At 40.9% G+C, this 15,435-nt stretch overlaps 2 protein-coding genes across 2 annotated transcripts; both read left to right on the plus strand.

Annotated features, from left to right (window-relative positions):
• Positions 1-948: 948 nt before the first annotated feature.
• On the plus strand, positions 949-6,181 carry LOC136448601 (uncharacterized). Its single transcript, XM_066448240.1, has 6 exons — positions 949-1,146; positions 2,995-3,163; positions 3,627-3,900; positions 4,531-4,646; positions 4,839-5,102; positions 5,893-6,181. The coding sequence occupies exons 1-6, from the start codon at positions 1,001-1,003 to the stop codon at positions 6,064-6,066; spliced, it is 1,143 nt and encodes a 380-aa protein (XP_066304337.1). The 5' UTR covers positions 949-1,000; the 3' UTR covers positions 6,067-6,181.
• A 2,484-nt stretch (positions 6,182-8,665) lies between these two features.
• Positions 8,666-15,190, plus strand: LOC136448525 (ras association domain-containing protein 2-like). The gene is made up of 10 exons (XM_066448112.1): positions 8,666-8,801; positions 10,129-10,182; positions 10,392-10,485; positions 10,670-10,871; positions 11,341-11,570; positions 12,042-12,143; positions 12,502-12,553; positions 13,098-13,219; positions 13,716-13,813; positions 14,534-15,190. The coding sequence occupies exons 2-10, from the start codon at positions 10,139-10,141 to the stop codon at positions 14,592-14,594; spliced, it is 1,005 nt and encodes a 334-aa protein (XP_066304209.1). The 5' UTR covers positions 8,666-8,801; positions 10,129-10,138; the 3' UTR covers positions 14,595-15,190.
• Positions 15,191-15,435: the final 245 nt, after the last annotated feature.

Here is a 15,435-nt window from a genome sequence, read left to right on the forward strand (position 1 = left end):
CGTTTGATAAACGTCAGCTATTGTTGATCCTTGGATGTTTTCGAGGTCAGAGCTTCACGCATGACGTCATTGGCTTAAGGAGGTGAAGCGCAAAACAGAAGGACTGAGACAAGAAAAAGTCCGGAAACGCAGATTTTGCTAACAAATACCTTACCAACAGGGGATGTTTCTCAGATTTAACTTCAGCCGGTTTCCAATACGACTTGATCCATATGGGCGGGTAAGGTTTTAACCACCAGATGTAGATCTTTACAGAGAAAATACGTAGTCGGTAAGGTTTACCAAGTTGTTGGTGGGTATTTTCTCAAATAAGGCCGCACTGACTTGATTGTATGGATGACATCCGCGCCCGCATCAGGTTTCCTCCGTTTACACAAAACAACTTGCAACCATACTATAGGTCGCACCGAATGAGGGCACTAATGTCATATAATGCCTCTTTTTCTATTGTAATTGCATCGTATTGATTTTGTCGTAAACTTACTCCTTACACAAAATGTATTTCCAAAATCGAAGATGTGACCAAAAATTTAACAGATCACTTAGAAACTATCACTGATAAAGGACAATTTCTTTTGTCTGTTTTGTGGTCTTTAAAATCGGTCTTTTACATCTTATATGGTATTTCTGAATTATAAAACCAAGGGCACACAAATCCACTGTTGGTCCCTGTGCGGCCGCTCAGCCGTCACCGTCTAGTGGAAAGGGGGCCTAACAATCAATCTGTAAGATTCTTTGCAATAGTTCGAATTCGACAACCGATATTTTGGTATCAACATGGTTTGAATGTATCACATCCCTCTCAAACATGTGTGTGTTATAACAGTCCTGTCGTCATACGTGACGTCACACACAGGTACGGAGAGATGGACCGGAAGTCAGAAAGCCTGGTCACCTATCTTCCAAGAATGGGTCACGTGGTTGCCTCTAAACCTTTATAAGTCGCCCGCGGCCATCGAAGAAACAGACAGCACTTAAACGTCAGTCATTGTCAGCAATCATGAAGAATATCGTCGTCCTCTTGGCGTGTGTGTTTGTTGGGAAGGTAGCTGGGCACTCTTGGGTCTCCTGTACGGACTACACCGAGAAAAACGGCGCCACGTGGGACCAAGCCAAGTGCCGAGGGTTCCCGAGATCTGCCGAAAGGTAAATAGAACCCGTTTTATCCCCCATTTGATATATACTATGTATTAAAGAGAGCCAGATAGACGGACAGATATATATACAAACAGCAAGAGAGCGAGCGACAGATATAGAGGTAGATCTAGATTAATAGATAGATATCAAAAACCATTTCTTACATCTTCCAGTCTATGGCGAGAGCGCGAGAAAGCCCTGTTGGTTCCAAAATTACCTAGACTTTGTAGATAAAGGGATCACAAATATCAAAAGGTTGTGTTAAGACACAGGAACAATGGAGTTAGGAATAGAGCAGGAACCGAACACATCAGCGCAGAAAAAAACATCCACAGAATTAGTTTCGTGAGGGTTTAGTGTCAAACATATATTGAGTTGCTAAATGTAAGATCATTATCTCAAAATTAATCTCTTTTTTTTTTACAAAATCTACTTACGTACGTTAGTATGTGTGATGCTCCAGGTAGCCGAAATTCACGTCGATTTGACTTTTAAATCTTGAAGAAAGATGTTAGGATAAGTCGCTGTTTAGCTTTCAATGTTTTCCGAGCTCGAGCTCGATGAGATTTGAACGGTGGCACGATATGCTGTTTTAATGTTTAAAACGAGCTGAATTAAGTTAGTAGCTCATTTAGGGATGAAACCATGGCCAGCTGTCAACTGCAAAAGACATCCTTACTCTGAAAGTTAGTCCAATGCTAGTTTACCCTTATATTATACGCAACATGGAAATTATAGAGGTAGGAAAATTGTGACAGCAATAGAGTTCTACGTGTTAGACATGTTCATGGTATTCCCTTTCCGTGAGTTAGGCTGAAATCATGAAAGCATCCCACAGCTCAGTCAAGACTCCAGTCTAAGAAAGTAACGTCTTGATTGAAAACAGCTGGGCAGGAAATCCTAAGGAAGAAAGACTTCTCACGAAGGGATTGTCTTGTTTTCGCAGTACACTTTAACAATGTAGTCAACATGATGGAATATTGACATTTTTTGGCTTGAATTTGGGTAGCAACACAGATTGTCTAGACAATTTCACGTTTAGGGGGTCCTTTGACGTCGGAGACACGTAAAGGGAGAACATCATCTTTCTTCGCTCATCGCTCGTTCTCATTTAAATGTACACATTTTGTAATCTCCGTTACCGTAAGAAGTAAGACGTTCCTGACATTAAGATATGACACATATAAGGTACCAAACTGCCGTTTTTAAAAGCTAGAAAAGTTTTAAGTCGTCATTAAAACTACAGTTTGACATCTAATATGTGGCATATCGTAATGCCAGGGACGTCTTATTTCAATCGGTAACGGAGATTACAAAATGTGTATATTTAAATGAGAACGAGCGTTATATGATCATGTTAGAGAGGGGAACTAGCGTGTATAACTATTTTAAAGCGTTCTTCTGTTCAAAGAAGACTGACCGAGTGGGCAGGCTTGCGGACTAGAGATAGCCTGATAGAGAGCTCGCGGATTCGATTCCTGGTATACCTTGGTAGACGTTTGTGACTTTGTGTCCTTCAGGCACTTAATACAACTTCCCTCACTCTGACCAGGTGAAAATGGATACCTGGCTTCGGTTGGGGAGGCAGACGTTGTGTCTTTGGCTAAGGCACTTAACACAACTTCCCTCACTCCGCCCAGGTGTAAATGGATACCTGGCTTCGGTTGGGGAGGTAAAAGGCGATGGAAGGAGAGGATTGGGCTCCACCTTCAAATGCCGTGCTCTAGATACTGTGGATAACAACCCACCACCCCTACGGTCTCAACAAGGCTGTGAGACGAGACTACCTGGCTACTGAAAAACAAAAACACGTGTACCAGGTAGAACTTCTTAAATGTTTGTTCTTTTCCTTGCCAGGTTTACCAACCGGCAGGGCGTGTTTGGAGTGGACACTGGGTACGACTTCACCCCTTCTGAGAATCAAGCCTGCAAAACTGCCAGGGATGACGTCACCCAATACAGCACCTCTCATCCAATGGCAGTGTACTATCCCGGTCAGGAGGTGGTCTTCGTCCATCCCACTAAGGTGTGTGCTGCGTTGTCGTTCTCTTCATCCCACCATTCCACTCAATTTTACCGATATAAAAATGGAGGTATTGCTTTTGGTGTGTGTGCGTGTGTGAGTCTGTGTGTGCATGCGAAAAACTGCTTGTCTTTCTGCCTTGTCTGTGTGTGTTTCCGGATATTTGTGGTCAGCATAACGTTCTAGCTCTAGATAGATTGTGGTCATTTTTTATATGTGACTAGGTCTTAGGAGGACGAATGTCAATGTGAACTATAGTCCTCCTGGCAGCTTTCCTTGGTGCTGCAGCAGAACGTCCGTTTGTTGTATAATGCTATGGTATTATTCTTGACTGCAGACATACAGGTATGGAACCAACTAAAGACTGAATGTGGTTTTGACTGTGGTGAAATATAAAAATAAATGACAAGAAAGTATTAAAAGAATAAGTTTTGGACTTTTTCATCTTTCATTTTCTTTTCTTTAGAATCATGTAGCAGACATCCGCTGTACCAACAAGTTTATCCCAGACAGGGCGAACAAGATCCTGATGGGGGCCAGGAACGCCCCTGGTGACGTCAGCCTGTCCCAGTTCCGCGAGGTCGCTGACCTGGGCGTGTCTCCCCATGGCAACGGCGTGCCGGACCGCGTCACTACCCAGTACCCCAAGCCTGGCTACCAGAACGCACCGAGGTTCTGTGAGAATACTGACAAGGCAATGGCTACGGGCGCTTTTACTCTGCCAGGGGGCCTGCGACCAGGTTAGGAAAATTATTATTTTCTTCACCAGGAAATGTTTCAGTCTGCGTTTTATTTTGACTGATCAAAACAATTAAAGTCCAGCGCACATTGTGCTTTTAACAGGCTGCAGAAAAAAATAAATTTTGTAACAAAATTGTAAATACATCATTAGCTTCTCCATAAAGGCTATGTTTTCGGGTTTGTTTGCATGTTTGTTTGTTTTTGTTCGTTAATTTGTTTGTTTGTTCGTTTATTCATTTATTTGTTTGTTTGTTTGTTTGTTTGTTTGTTTGTCTGTCTGTTTGTTTGAAACATAACTAAAGAAGTTGCGGATGGAGTTCTATGATATTCTGTATGTTGGTAGGTGTTGGCCAAAGGAAAAAAATGTCGCTAGATTATTGGCCCCTAGTGACTTTCACTGGTAATGCAGCAGGACTTCCTTCAGTGCTTTGATATGTCATGGTCTGGACATGCTATGGTCATGATTTTTATGGTATCATAAAGAAGTGGCATAGTCCCATATCAGTTTTATTAGGAACTGCAGGGGAGCCAATTTTTCGAGCAGTTTTAAATTTCAGCAATTTGTCATTGAGCACAATGCAAGGGCTGCAGTTTCTAACTTCTGACAAGTGACGATTTTGCGCTGGCAGGCCGTTATACCTTCGTCTGGCTGTGGGAGTTTAATGAAGGGCAGTTCTACAGCAGCTGCTGGGAGGCCGACGTGGTGGCGACCCAGGCCGAGAGGGACAACAGACTCACTCAGCAGGTAGGATAATTACCATATAGCCAGAACGGATTAGTCAGTCAAGTACTGACTGACGTGGGAGGGGTATTGGAATGGGTCTATTGCAGTCTGTATCCGCTATACCCTATGTATCTGTTATGAAAACGTTTCTACACATTATTTGTTAGCCTCTAGGATAATTGATTGTGACAGTTATATATGTGTGTTGTATAGGGATCGAATACTGGAGACGCTTCCAGCAACCCTGAACCATCAAACCCTGGCAGCGCCTCTAGCGGTCCCACCAGTGAAGTCAGCCCCGACGATTCAGGTGAAACTGGCATGAACATGGGGGAGGAACGACGCAGTTTGACCGTGCAGTACACTCAAGAGTGGCCAGGAGGCGCTCAGGGACGTATCCGTCTACCCAACAGCCGCAGGACGCTTTCGAACTGGCGTGTGGAAGTGCAGTTTCCCTGTCCTGAACTCGACTTCAACGTATGATGTTTATTTTGCTCATTGCCTCTCCGTAAATTAGGTTCACTTCCAACTGACGGTTCTTTTTCGTATGTTTATATTTTGTGGTGTAGGTTCCTCCGAGTATCTTGTTGTGGTTACTTGAAAAACGTTTTCAACTTTTTAGTAAGGAAAATGTTGCTACTTCTTTCAAGTAATGATATGACATTGTAAATTAATTACAATCGTCATCCTTGCTGTCGAATACAACCACTTCACGATTTTTGTTGCCCTGGTGAAAAATAAGTATCGAAAATAAATACGATTCCAACGATATAGATATGTTTTAAGCATTTCACTTTCTGTCGTTACCTATCGAATTTGATCTAATTCATTATCAAGAGAGCGATAATAATATTATGACAACTGTCTCTTGGACGTCCAGCGCAGGGCGATGATGACTTCAATTACGTTTTTGTTTTGACGTATTACATACCCGGTCCGGTAAACCACCTCATGGCGTAACACACTAGGTTCGTACTGAACAATACAAACTGCATATCAGATTTATTTTGAGTCACTCAAACCGCGATGGGCCCGTACTCTTTTTGATAGGTTGGATGTGTTCTTTAAAATGCTCGAGGTGTGGTTCTTCCTAAACACGGGACCTCTATTGAACGTCCTATTCGAGAAACTTAGTCGAAGCTTGGTGTAGATTGCCAAGGGCACAACATCAGGACGTTTCAGTATATACAGGTTCTGAGTCAACAACCCTAACCACAAGGCCAACGTGCCTCCACCACTTTAACGACTTCTATCTGCCTGTCAACAGGTGTGGAACGCAGAGAGTGACAGTTCCAGCGGGATGATGTCACACGGTCTGTACGTACTGCGGCAGTCAGAGGGGTGGATGCTGAACAAGGACCACATCGGCTTCACCGTGCACAGAGCGTCATCTTGCGACTTCGGAGCGAACGACATCGACGCGACCCTCGTGTCAATGTAAACTCGGGTTGCAATAGACAATGGCTCTAGCGAGTTTACTAGCGCAGTTATTTTGAACATTTGTGATGGATTCTATGAAATCAACTTAAGCTTGTCTCATCTTATCAAAATTCATTTAGTGCATATTTATGCTCCTTGTAAATTCTTTGCACACTTTTTTGCTTGTTTGACTATGATGCATGTATAATTCATTTCGACACGTAACAAGAGCTTTCTGTAGAAAATAATTCGAAATGTTTCCAAATTGTAACAGGCGCAGTATACCATAGAGAGAAACGCCACACTGAAATGAAACTAGTCGTGGATTATTTATTCAAGGTGATAGTTTTCCAACTGAGCGATTTGCTAGATAATAGTATGATAGGACAGTTGTAGATATAGGGACATAAGTTCCATCATACACATTGTTACAAATATATTTGACATGATTATGTCAAACTAATAAACAATTACCTTTCATGACTGACTAAAACGTTTGTGTGTTTGTATAGCAGTATCTATGTTGAGAACGCAATGGAAACGAATGGAACCAAGACAAAACCATATTGTATGCAGATTATAACCTCTTCTGTCAGCAACCTTACCATAATTCAAACTATCATTTCTATCTAAATTTCCATTCAAATTACAAAAAGATACAATAGCTCCTTCAATGTGAAAGACAAGAGTAAGCTACATGGTTTATATTATTGTTAACGGGGGCCGCCCGAACCTCGCACGCGCCCGAACATCGCACGGATTTTTTACTGATCTTATTTTGCATAAGTACGCCGTGTTTGTGTCCAATGACTATGCTGATAAGGAAGGTAAATAACCCAAGTTCATGCACATAATTGTCATTTACATTCAAAACATATGTGTACATATTCATTTCTTGTTTTGTCGAAAAGTAGTATTTTGACAATAATGATGGCAACGCTGAGTAGAGGGTCACTGCGTAGCTAGACGGCCCGGCACCTAAATATACGACCTGTGCCAAGCAGATACATAAGTCACACAGCTATCATACACATAAGAAAAATAATTTCATAAAACACTAAAAATTTGGGTCTTTAAGTGTTTGTTGAGAAGAAAACCGACCAAAGAAAAACAACGTAAACATTGCTGTCGTCTGACGACGTTGTTTTCCCGCCATTTTTTTGGACCGCGATGGTGGCGGGACGATTCAACGCACAGCTTTGTTACGCTCTAACATGTGATTGGTACCGTCTATGAAAAGGAAACTGAATACAGAGATGGCGAAGATGTTTCCCAATAAGTAGACGGAGTATTGTTGATGTAAGCGGTGTCGTTTTTTCGTAATGATTTCGTAAGTCGGGCCGCAGTCAATACGTACGTCGGGCCGCGTAGTAGCCTATTTCCCGTGGGAACATGAGCTGGGATGCGCTAGATATAGCCCTTCTCACATGACGTTAGAAGTGCACACAGTCAAAATTTTCCGGTCAAAAGAAAGCTAGAATATAGCAGACTTCAAGCCTTATTTACATTTCCCTAACTTCATCACCAACTTCCGAAGAGAGCAAAATTACCAAAGCGTACTAAGTTAGGCACACTATCTGGCGTAGCACTAAATCAGAAGGTACATTCGTGAAAATGTCTCACAGCGTCTTCCGCATGTAACGCGGAGCATGAAGGGCCCATGAACAGTATGAATACAGTTCTTGTCCAAGTATGGTCTTTAGATGAATGTGTTCAAAATTCATTCATTAAAACCTGACCACTCTCTGGCAACCAGCAATGGAGCGCCGTGAGTTCCAGCGCGTAAAAAAACGTCCGATGGTTGGGCACCCCCCGTTAGGTATCATAATTTCACTTATTTCATTCTCCCACAAACAGTTGAATTAAGGCTTTGCAAAACGTGCAACAAAAATTACCTTCCGAAATCTAACAGTTACGTGTGACAAGTGTACAGCATACAATCTTAAGTTTCACTATCAGCCAGACTTCATGAATGGTACTTTCCAAAGCAGCCACAGACAGAATTCTATTGAAACATAATGTTAAATTGAAACACCATTTAAACCATTGCTATCATAAAGACTGTTCCTAAAGTAACACTGTTAACAAAAATGTAGCTCCCGTGCCCCCATCTGTAGCGACCGTACACCCATTTTAGGTATTTAACAAAATACTGTTGACATTATCGGGTTAGCAAGTTAATAAGTTGAATATTTCTAACCTCCTTGCTCATAGATTTTATTATAAAGGCAACTTTTCCCCCCCATTTTTCCCTTTCTTCTCACGGTCACATCAGTTTTGGGATGCTTATAGGATGTCTTTCATATGATCAGATCCGTATGGCCTAATACATAAACTGGAAAAGTTTGAGGCCCGTATCAGCAAGGTATCAGCAGCTGTCAGGCTCAACTGAGGTCAAAGTTTTCGCGCCAAATGCAAAATATGACATTTTCGCGGAATGATATTAAAAGAGTTAAACAAAAGATTCACGACCACCATGAAGTACGATTCATCTCCCCCCAAAATTGTCATTAACTGTCGTAATTCCTTAAGTCTATTAGCAAAATTTTTATGAAGACGAATTTTGAATCTTTCCCACTTTTTTTCTTCTACTAAAGGAGAGGACTACTTCTTCTAGCGGATGCAGAAAAAGCGTTCCATGGTCCATTATAAACAAGCACTTCCCGTATGTAGCAGACAATAGCATAAGTTTTTCTGTCAGTTCCGTCAAAATTAGACGATATGTTGCCTCATCTAGCTCAATACCTCGTCTAACAGGTAAATTGTCTCTGTTTTCTTACATTTTAGTGCTCAATTGTTACACCTTTCAACAGCAGCTGGGGTTTTTAGCTCATAATATATTCGACAGACGATCCGTTGAAGAGGGGGAGGGGGGCATTTGTTGTTTGCTCGCCTTCAGCTTTTTTAGTTCTTTTTGTGCCATTCTTCTATCCGAGGGTTACTGTATGACTAATTATCAAGATGTCGTCTTGCCTCTAACGTTTTCTCGGGTCATTTTGATTTGTATCTACTCTACAAGCGTATTTCTGTCACTGATAATGATCTACGAACAGGTGTCCCAGATTTCTAACACGCTGGGGTTAGGAAAAACAATTATCATGCATCTCCACTGGCCTCGAAACACTTGTTTTATGTTACTGCAGTATTAAGTTGTTACTTGGAGAAACTTCCGCCACCGTTTTTCAGCCCTGCTATAATAACACATTTAATTTAGTACGCTGTTAATTTGTTTTTAAAACACCAAGGCTGAAATAATTGCACAGAAAATTCTCGGCAGGTTGCAGTTAGGGTTTTCCGAGGCTTTATGTTGGTCAGTGCACTCAAATTTGTGGGTCTGCATGGGGGGATCCTGAGTCCTGACAACACTCAACGATAGATAGGACAGCTGCCAACGCTTAACGGTGTAGCCAGGAGGAAAAGGTTTTGGGAATGAGTTCATTGGATTGAATTCATGTGCAAACACAGACACAACTGCGTGCCCCGTTGTGACTTTTGGACAGTCTGGTACATGTCGTAAATGATGTATCGAAATCAGAGCAGGGCAGCTAGGATTAACGGCAAATTAGAAAAGTTCACTACACCTCAGGAAAAGGCATGCAGACAGTGCCAGACACTCTTACATGATGATGTATAACAGATGCTTCCGTCCCAACATCCTTTCCAAACTGTTGTCCTGATGATGAAGACATCTTTGTTACATTTTTTCGGTAAAAATAATTGTTACATAGTCAGAAGTAACTTGGCTGACCCTTAACAGAGGGCCTGCATGCTCTTTTCCGTAAAGCGTAGGCAGCCTATTTTTATTTCCCATACTTTGTAGGGAAAGCCGTCTTACACACGTTATTTGTAGGGACGCGACAATTTTTTGCTTATTCAAGTTATTGCCTCCCTTGATTTTAGCGTTACGTACATTGTAGGGGGTACTTCTGAATTCAGCGTAAAGCATTGCCCCATGCAGACCCTCTTAATAAGATAAATGGTACTACTTACATCCTCTGACACACTGCTGTTACAGTAGTACTTAATATTTTTGAAAAAGTATAATAATCCTTCTTTATGTTCTACTGTTTATTGTTTCCTGTAGTTAGGTAGATATGGATGGTGACATCATAAGCAGTTCCTTCTCCAAAGTGCCAAGGTAAGGTGTCCGATGAAATACATCTTGAACTGTTTACTTTTATTATTATTCTTTTATAATATTTGCATTTATCATTTCCATTTATACATGTTGATATTTTTTCACATCTGTGAATATTGTTTGAAATGTGTCATCAAGGTTCATCCTTTTTTGTCTGAAGTGCTACTTGAGTTGCGGGATGAAAACCCTGTTCTGTTTTGTTTTGTTAGGGAGGAACTGCTGACAAGACTGAAGACGTACAACTTGTACCACTCTGAGAAAGGCAGCACTGTACAGCTCAGGTCCACACAGGTAGACAGTCAGGTGGGAACTTCTAAATCTCTGGATTTCGGTCAATATCTTGTTTGAAACATGTGACACATCTTTCAAGGGGAATCAGTGGTACTAGAGCTACATTTACTTGATACATCTGACATTTCAAACAAGAGTATGAAGTGCCTTTTTAGTACATCACTTTGTCAACATGATGTTTTTTCTCTTGACCCAGGATGGAGACACCTTGGCCGTAGAAGGGATGTTGAAGATCTACTGGGATGTGAAGAGACCCATCAGACTAAAAAAGGATGACGAATCGTTTCCAGAGAAGTCTCCTCCTCCTAGAGTCCAGCCCGGCTTGGACAATGTGGAGAGAAAGTTTAATACACCTGGTCTTTCCAGGAGCGCAATTCGCAGTAGATCATACAAAGCAGGTATGGAAATCTTTTATGCTAATGTATGACTTCGTGTGCTGTTTTCTTATGCCTGTCACTTGCTATGTCTTGTTTGTTCGTATTTATATAGATTGTTCTTGTCAGTGCAGCCAGACTGCTTGGAGTGTATGACTCTGGTTTTCAAAACTCGGTAGCTTCTGTTCTAAAAAGTATATCCTGGTGTAACGAACAGCACAAAAGTGTTTTTTTCTGCGAAAGTTCCTCAAAAACCTTGTAGTTGGTCAGTGTGCTTCAAATCATGACTTTTTCAAAGAAATATGCTATGTAATGTGAAATGACAACAGCTGGGATTCAGAGGTAGGGTCACTAAGCACTGGACTACACACATGAGTAATATCGCAGTCTTGCATGTATGATCTTACAGCTCAAAAATCTTGTGTCACTTACCACTGTACTGTGCAACCAACTAATGATACTAATATGTCTACTTTCTTGTATGATCTTACAGCTCAAAAATCTTGGGATCCTGGAGAGACGCCAGCTACCGCCGCCTCGCTGGACTCAGGCTTCCTGTTTGGCAGCAGTTCCCGACCACGCCTAACCAGCGACTCCAGCGAGCCCGCCCGCACACAGCCGCACACCAAAGTCCTGGGGCGACCCAAAAGTGACCTCTGGGACATCAAGCAGAACCGCTTGAGGAGGAGATATTCCATCAATGGCCACATCTACAACAGCAGGGTTGGTTCTGGTGTAGATGTATAGATCTTTTTAATGACAAGTACATTTTCTGACCTCAAAATACTTGGTGCATATGCACTTTTGTATACCCGAAATTGAAGCGGTGCACCCAATTTTTGACTGTTGGTGCAGCAGTGTATCTAGATATTTGTGTAGGGTTACACACTTACTTTACTAGGGTCACATGTACGTATGTAAAGGTACTATTATATTCTAGTATGCAGTATTTTCTTCCACATTTTTGACAGAAAAAATAATAAAACCTTAATGTACATGGTGCACCCAATTTGTTTTGTTCACCTAAATTTCTAGCGTTGCTGCTTCTCACTGCTGTATGTATAGCCAATGTAGGTGGCGCTTTTGAGAACACAATCCTAAACATGGCTAAGTTTGTGTCCCCCTCATCCCTGTTCATCACTGAGAAATGTTTGAAATGTTGTGATAATTGTTTTCTTACATGTTGTCCCTCAGACTGCAGTATTTACGCCTGCCCATGGCAGCATGACCAATGTCAGACTGAACAGTCGGATGAGATCACCACAAGTTGTTGAACTGCTCCTCAGCAAGTTTAGAGTAAGTTTTGTTTTTAAAGTTTAACTTTTTTAAGCTTAAGGTTATGTTATCGTCATGGTAGCAGGGTGGCTTTGTGGTTATGGTTGCTGACTCAGAACTGAGTTCGAATCCCTGACAGGACATGATGTTGTTCCCTTGGGAAAGACATTTTACACCTACATTGTACACAGTACTTAGAAAGTTTACATAAACAGTTTTGACCACATTTTTGATACAAACATACCATGACGTTGTAGAAAGATGTTTGGAAAACCATGTGTACTACCAAGTAGTGATATGGCAGTTTTCCTTGGTCAAGGGTGTTTCTTATGTGGCATTTTCAAATCATTTTTAAATGTTGTTTTGAATTTCATTTCAGGTTGAGAATGATTCTGAGGACTTTGCTCTGTATGCTGTCCTTGCAACAGGAGGTAGGTTAAAAATCACCCTTTACTAGAAAATAAAGTTTTGTTTGTCAGATTGTTTTGAGAACAATTTTTTAACCTATCTACTGTAATTCTTGAAACTTTTTGCGGTGGTTTTATGTTCTCAGTTTTTGCTATTTCTGCTTCACAAATTTAAGAATTACCACTGTGAAAATTATTGTTTGCATTACTGTTCTGCAGTACATGACTGTAGAGCTATCACAAACATAATTAAACCCCCACAACCACACCATTTTCTCCCAAATCAAATCACTGAAACTTTTTTAAATAATACTTTAAGGTTATAATGGAAATCTGTTTGTCATTCTTTATTGTCACAACAAATGTAGTGACTTTTGTAAGGTCTACTATATTTATACATACAAACAGTGGATATATTACTACAGTTAAAGACTATATTATGCTTAACAATCAAAGTGTAGATGATGAAAAAAATGGTTGATTGCTTTACCCCAAGCACAAAGATCTACATGTAACGTTATCACTGCTATTGTTGTATCATACTCAAGCAAGTCTCCAATGTCCACAGAATTCCGGCGACTGAAGGACACAGACACTCCCCTTATTGAAAGAGTACTCCTGGGACCAAGTGAGGACGTAGCCAAGATATTCATCATGGAGAAGTCTGCAGAGGAGGACATTCCCTTAGAGGTGGTGACTTGATTAGTTCTAAATCAGATCTTTGTATACTGTGATTACCATTTCTCATATACTTCTATTTTGTGCTATATTTGATAGTTGTTGCCATCTGTTGTACTGTGTATGATTGCCATGCAATAAAGTTCTATATGTGGCGTTGAGTGACAATGCTAGTGGCTACAAGATCAAGAGGTCACGGGTTCTATTCACACGTTTTGTCCTTGGGAAAGGCACTGCACCTACGGTCTCAAAAAGGCTATGGGACTATCCTTACCTTTTACAGACGAAGCCACTTAACTGAACCAGACTTCGGTAGTCAGTGCAGTCTATAGTTTAAGTCTTGAACGTAAGATATGGGGAAGTAAGGGCTGTTCAGGAAATAACAAAAGCAGACAAGGTAGCAGTTGTAGAATTCCCCTGCTTATAATAGTATTCTACATTTTGTACATGCATGTATCTGTGCCGTTTGTGACTGTTCTGAGTTTTGGTATGTTGTAATCTTTCTCAGGTTGGACAGTACATGAAGTTCCCTATCCCTGTTCTGGAAAGTATCCTGACAAAGTTCACAGAACAGGAGGACAAAGAAATAGAGGACATCAGACAAAGGTAGGACTTTGTTTACTATGCAACATCGGTGTTTAGAATGTAAACAACATCCATTGATGGCCTCTCAACCATCCAGTGTGGGTGTAGTTCAGAACAGCGCAGATAGGGGGAGCTCCTATCACATTTTCAAAGTGGTGGTATTAAAGGCATCCAGAGCATTTTCTGAAGCTTGAAATTTGATTTTAAAAAACTACAATTTCTAGTCATTCCTACACATAGTAAGTTTCAATAACACTATACCATTACATATCGACAAAGATACGATGTCGTTGTGTGGTGAGAATTGATAGAAAATCCAAGCCCTAATAGACTGATCCTTACTGTCTATCACAATTAGCGGTTCGACCAATGAGAGAGTGACTGCATGTACGTCAAAGATTTGCATTTTTATGTTTTAATTTTGTATGTGTGTTTTTTACGGGTGTAGTTCACAACAGCGCAGATAGGGAGAGCCCATGTCAGATCCTCACAGTGATAGTATTACCATATTTCCATCTCACTTGTACATTGTGTGTTTGAGTGTAATATGATAACTTTATTGTGCAACAATTGTAAAATGTACAAAGTATGGCTTGTACATAACTACAGTTATATATATATCTAAGGGCTAACCTACCTAATACCTAACAAACAAACCTACCTCATACAAGAGTCATTACAGCTTTTATCATGTATTCTGATTCAATTTTCCTGACTGCCTTCTTTTTTTCCTGCATATAGATACGAGACTGAGAAGAAGCGGTTGAGAAGATACATGACTGTCATGAGTACAGCTGTCTAGCTCGGCCCCTAGCAGTAGAAAGCAGTAAGATGTGTATCTTCACGTGTCTGCCTCACATCACCACTTAAACCAGGGCTCTCTCCAGTACCCGTCCCTCCGTCCTGGGACGGAAATTTGCTTGTTGGGGCAGACAAAAATTTCACCCCAAAAATCTGAACGCCATTACTTGAAACTTTGAATGAATTTTCGTCAGCTTGAAATTAGCGAGTGTCATCCTTGTTACTCCCCTTTTTGAGTATGGTAGCCCTGGAACTAACAAGGATGACACTCAGGCTAGTTTAAAATGACAGATTTAACAACAGGCCTAGGAGTTATCAACATGGGCTTCCAAATAATGAGTGGGATGGAAAACATTTAAAGCTGGAGACAGCCCCTGCCACTAATTGTGGCAAACCTATGCCGGATTATTGTAATACCAGTCTAATTATGTCAGAACCTTTAGCATCTTACTGGCCACAGTTGTTGGCAAAACTGTGTCTGAGGGCATTCAGATATCTGAAGAAATACCACATTCACAGGTCTGTACTTCAACTTCTTGTGAAGGAGAGTTTTGTGTTGAAAAATTGCCCAAATTTGGTCACCAAATTTGACGTGGTGAGAGAAAAGAGACCAAAAATGAAGGTACGATGCCAAAGGTTACCCTTTATTAACTTGAAGCACCTGTTCTGTTAAAAGCCACACAGTAACAAAGCACCTTAAGATATTGTCCTGTTATGTTATGTTAATATGTTTGTTGTATTCACTCTTGTTGTAACTGTGTTGTTCTTATTAAACATTTTAGTTTATGTTTCTCATTGTTTAGCCCTGTCTAAAATACGACCATTTCAGGTGTTTGTTCATT

The sequence above is a fragment of the Branchiostoma lanceolatum genome, chromosome 14, assembly GCF_035083965.1.
Source record: "Branchiostoma lanceolatum isolate klBraLanc5 chromosome 14, klBraLanc5.hap2, whole genome shotgun sequence".
Taxonomy (NCBI): Eukaryota; Metazoa; Chordata; class Leptocardii; order Amphioxiformes; family Branchiostomatidae; genus Branchiostoma; species Branchiostoma lanceolatum.

What these genes read in the sequence shown, in the direction of transcription:
- LOC136448525 (XM_066448112.1), top strand. Translation starts at nt 10,139, where the DNA reads ATGGATGGTGACATCATAAGCAGTTCCTTCTCCAAAGTGCCAAG. An exon ending in CCACACAGGTAGACAGTCAG is followed by an intron (nt 10,486 to 10,669) that starts GTGGGAACTTCT and finishes CTCTTGACCCAG; the next exon opens with GATGGAGACACCTTGGCCGT. An exon ending in GCCACATCTACAACAGCAGG is followed by an intron (nt 11,571 to 12,041) that starts GTTGGTTCTGGT and finishes GTTGTCCCTCAG; the next exon opens with ACTGCAGTATTTACGCCTGC.
- LOC136448601 (XM_066448240.1), top strand. Translation starts at nt 1,001, where the DNA reads ATGAAGAATATCGTCGTCCTCTTGGCGTGTGTGTTTGTTGGGAAGGTA. An exon ending in TCTTCGTCCATCCCACTAAG is followed by an intron (nt 3,164 to 3,626) that starts GTGTGTGCTGCG and finishes TCTTTTCTTTAG; the next exon opens with AATCATGTAGCAGACATCCG. An exon ending in GTCCTGAACTCGACTTCAAC is followed by an intron (nt 5,103 to 5,892) that starts GTATGATGTTTA and finishes GCCTGTCAACAG; the next exon opens with GTGTGGAACGCAGAGAGTGA.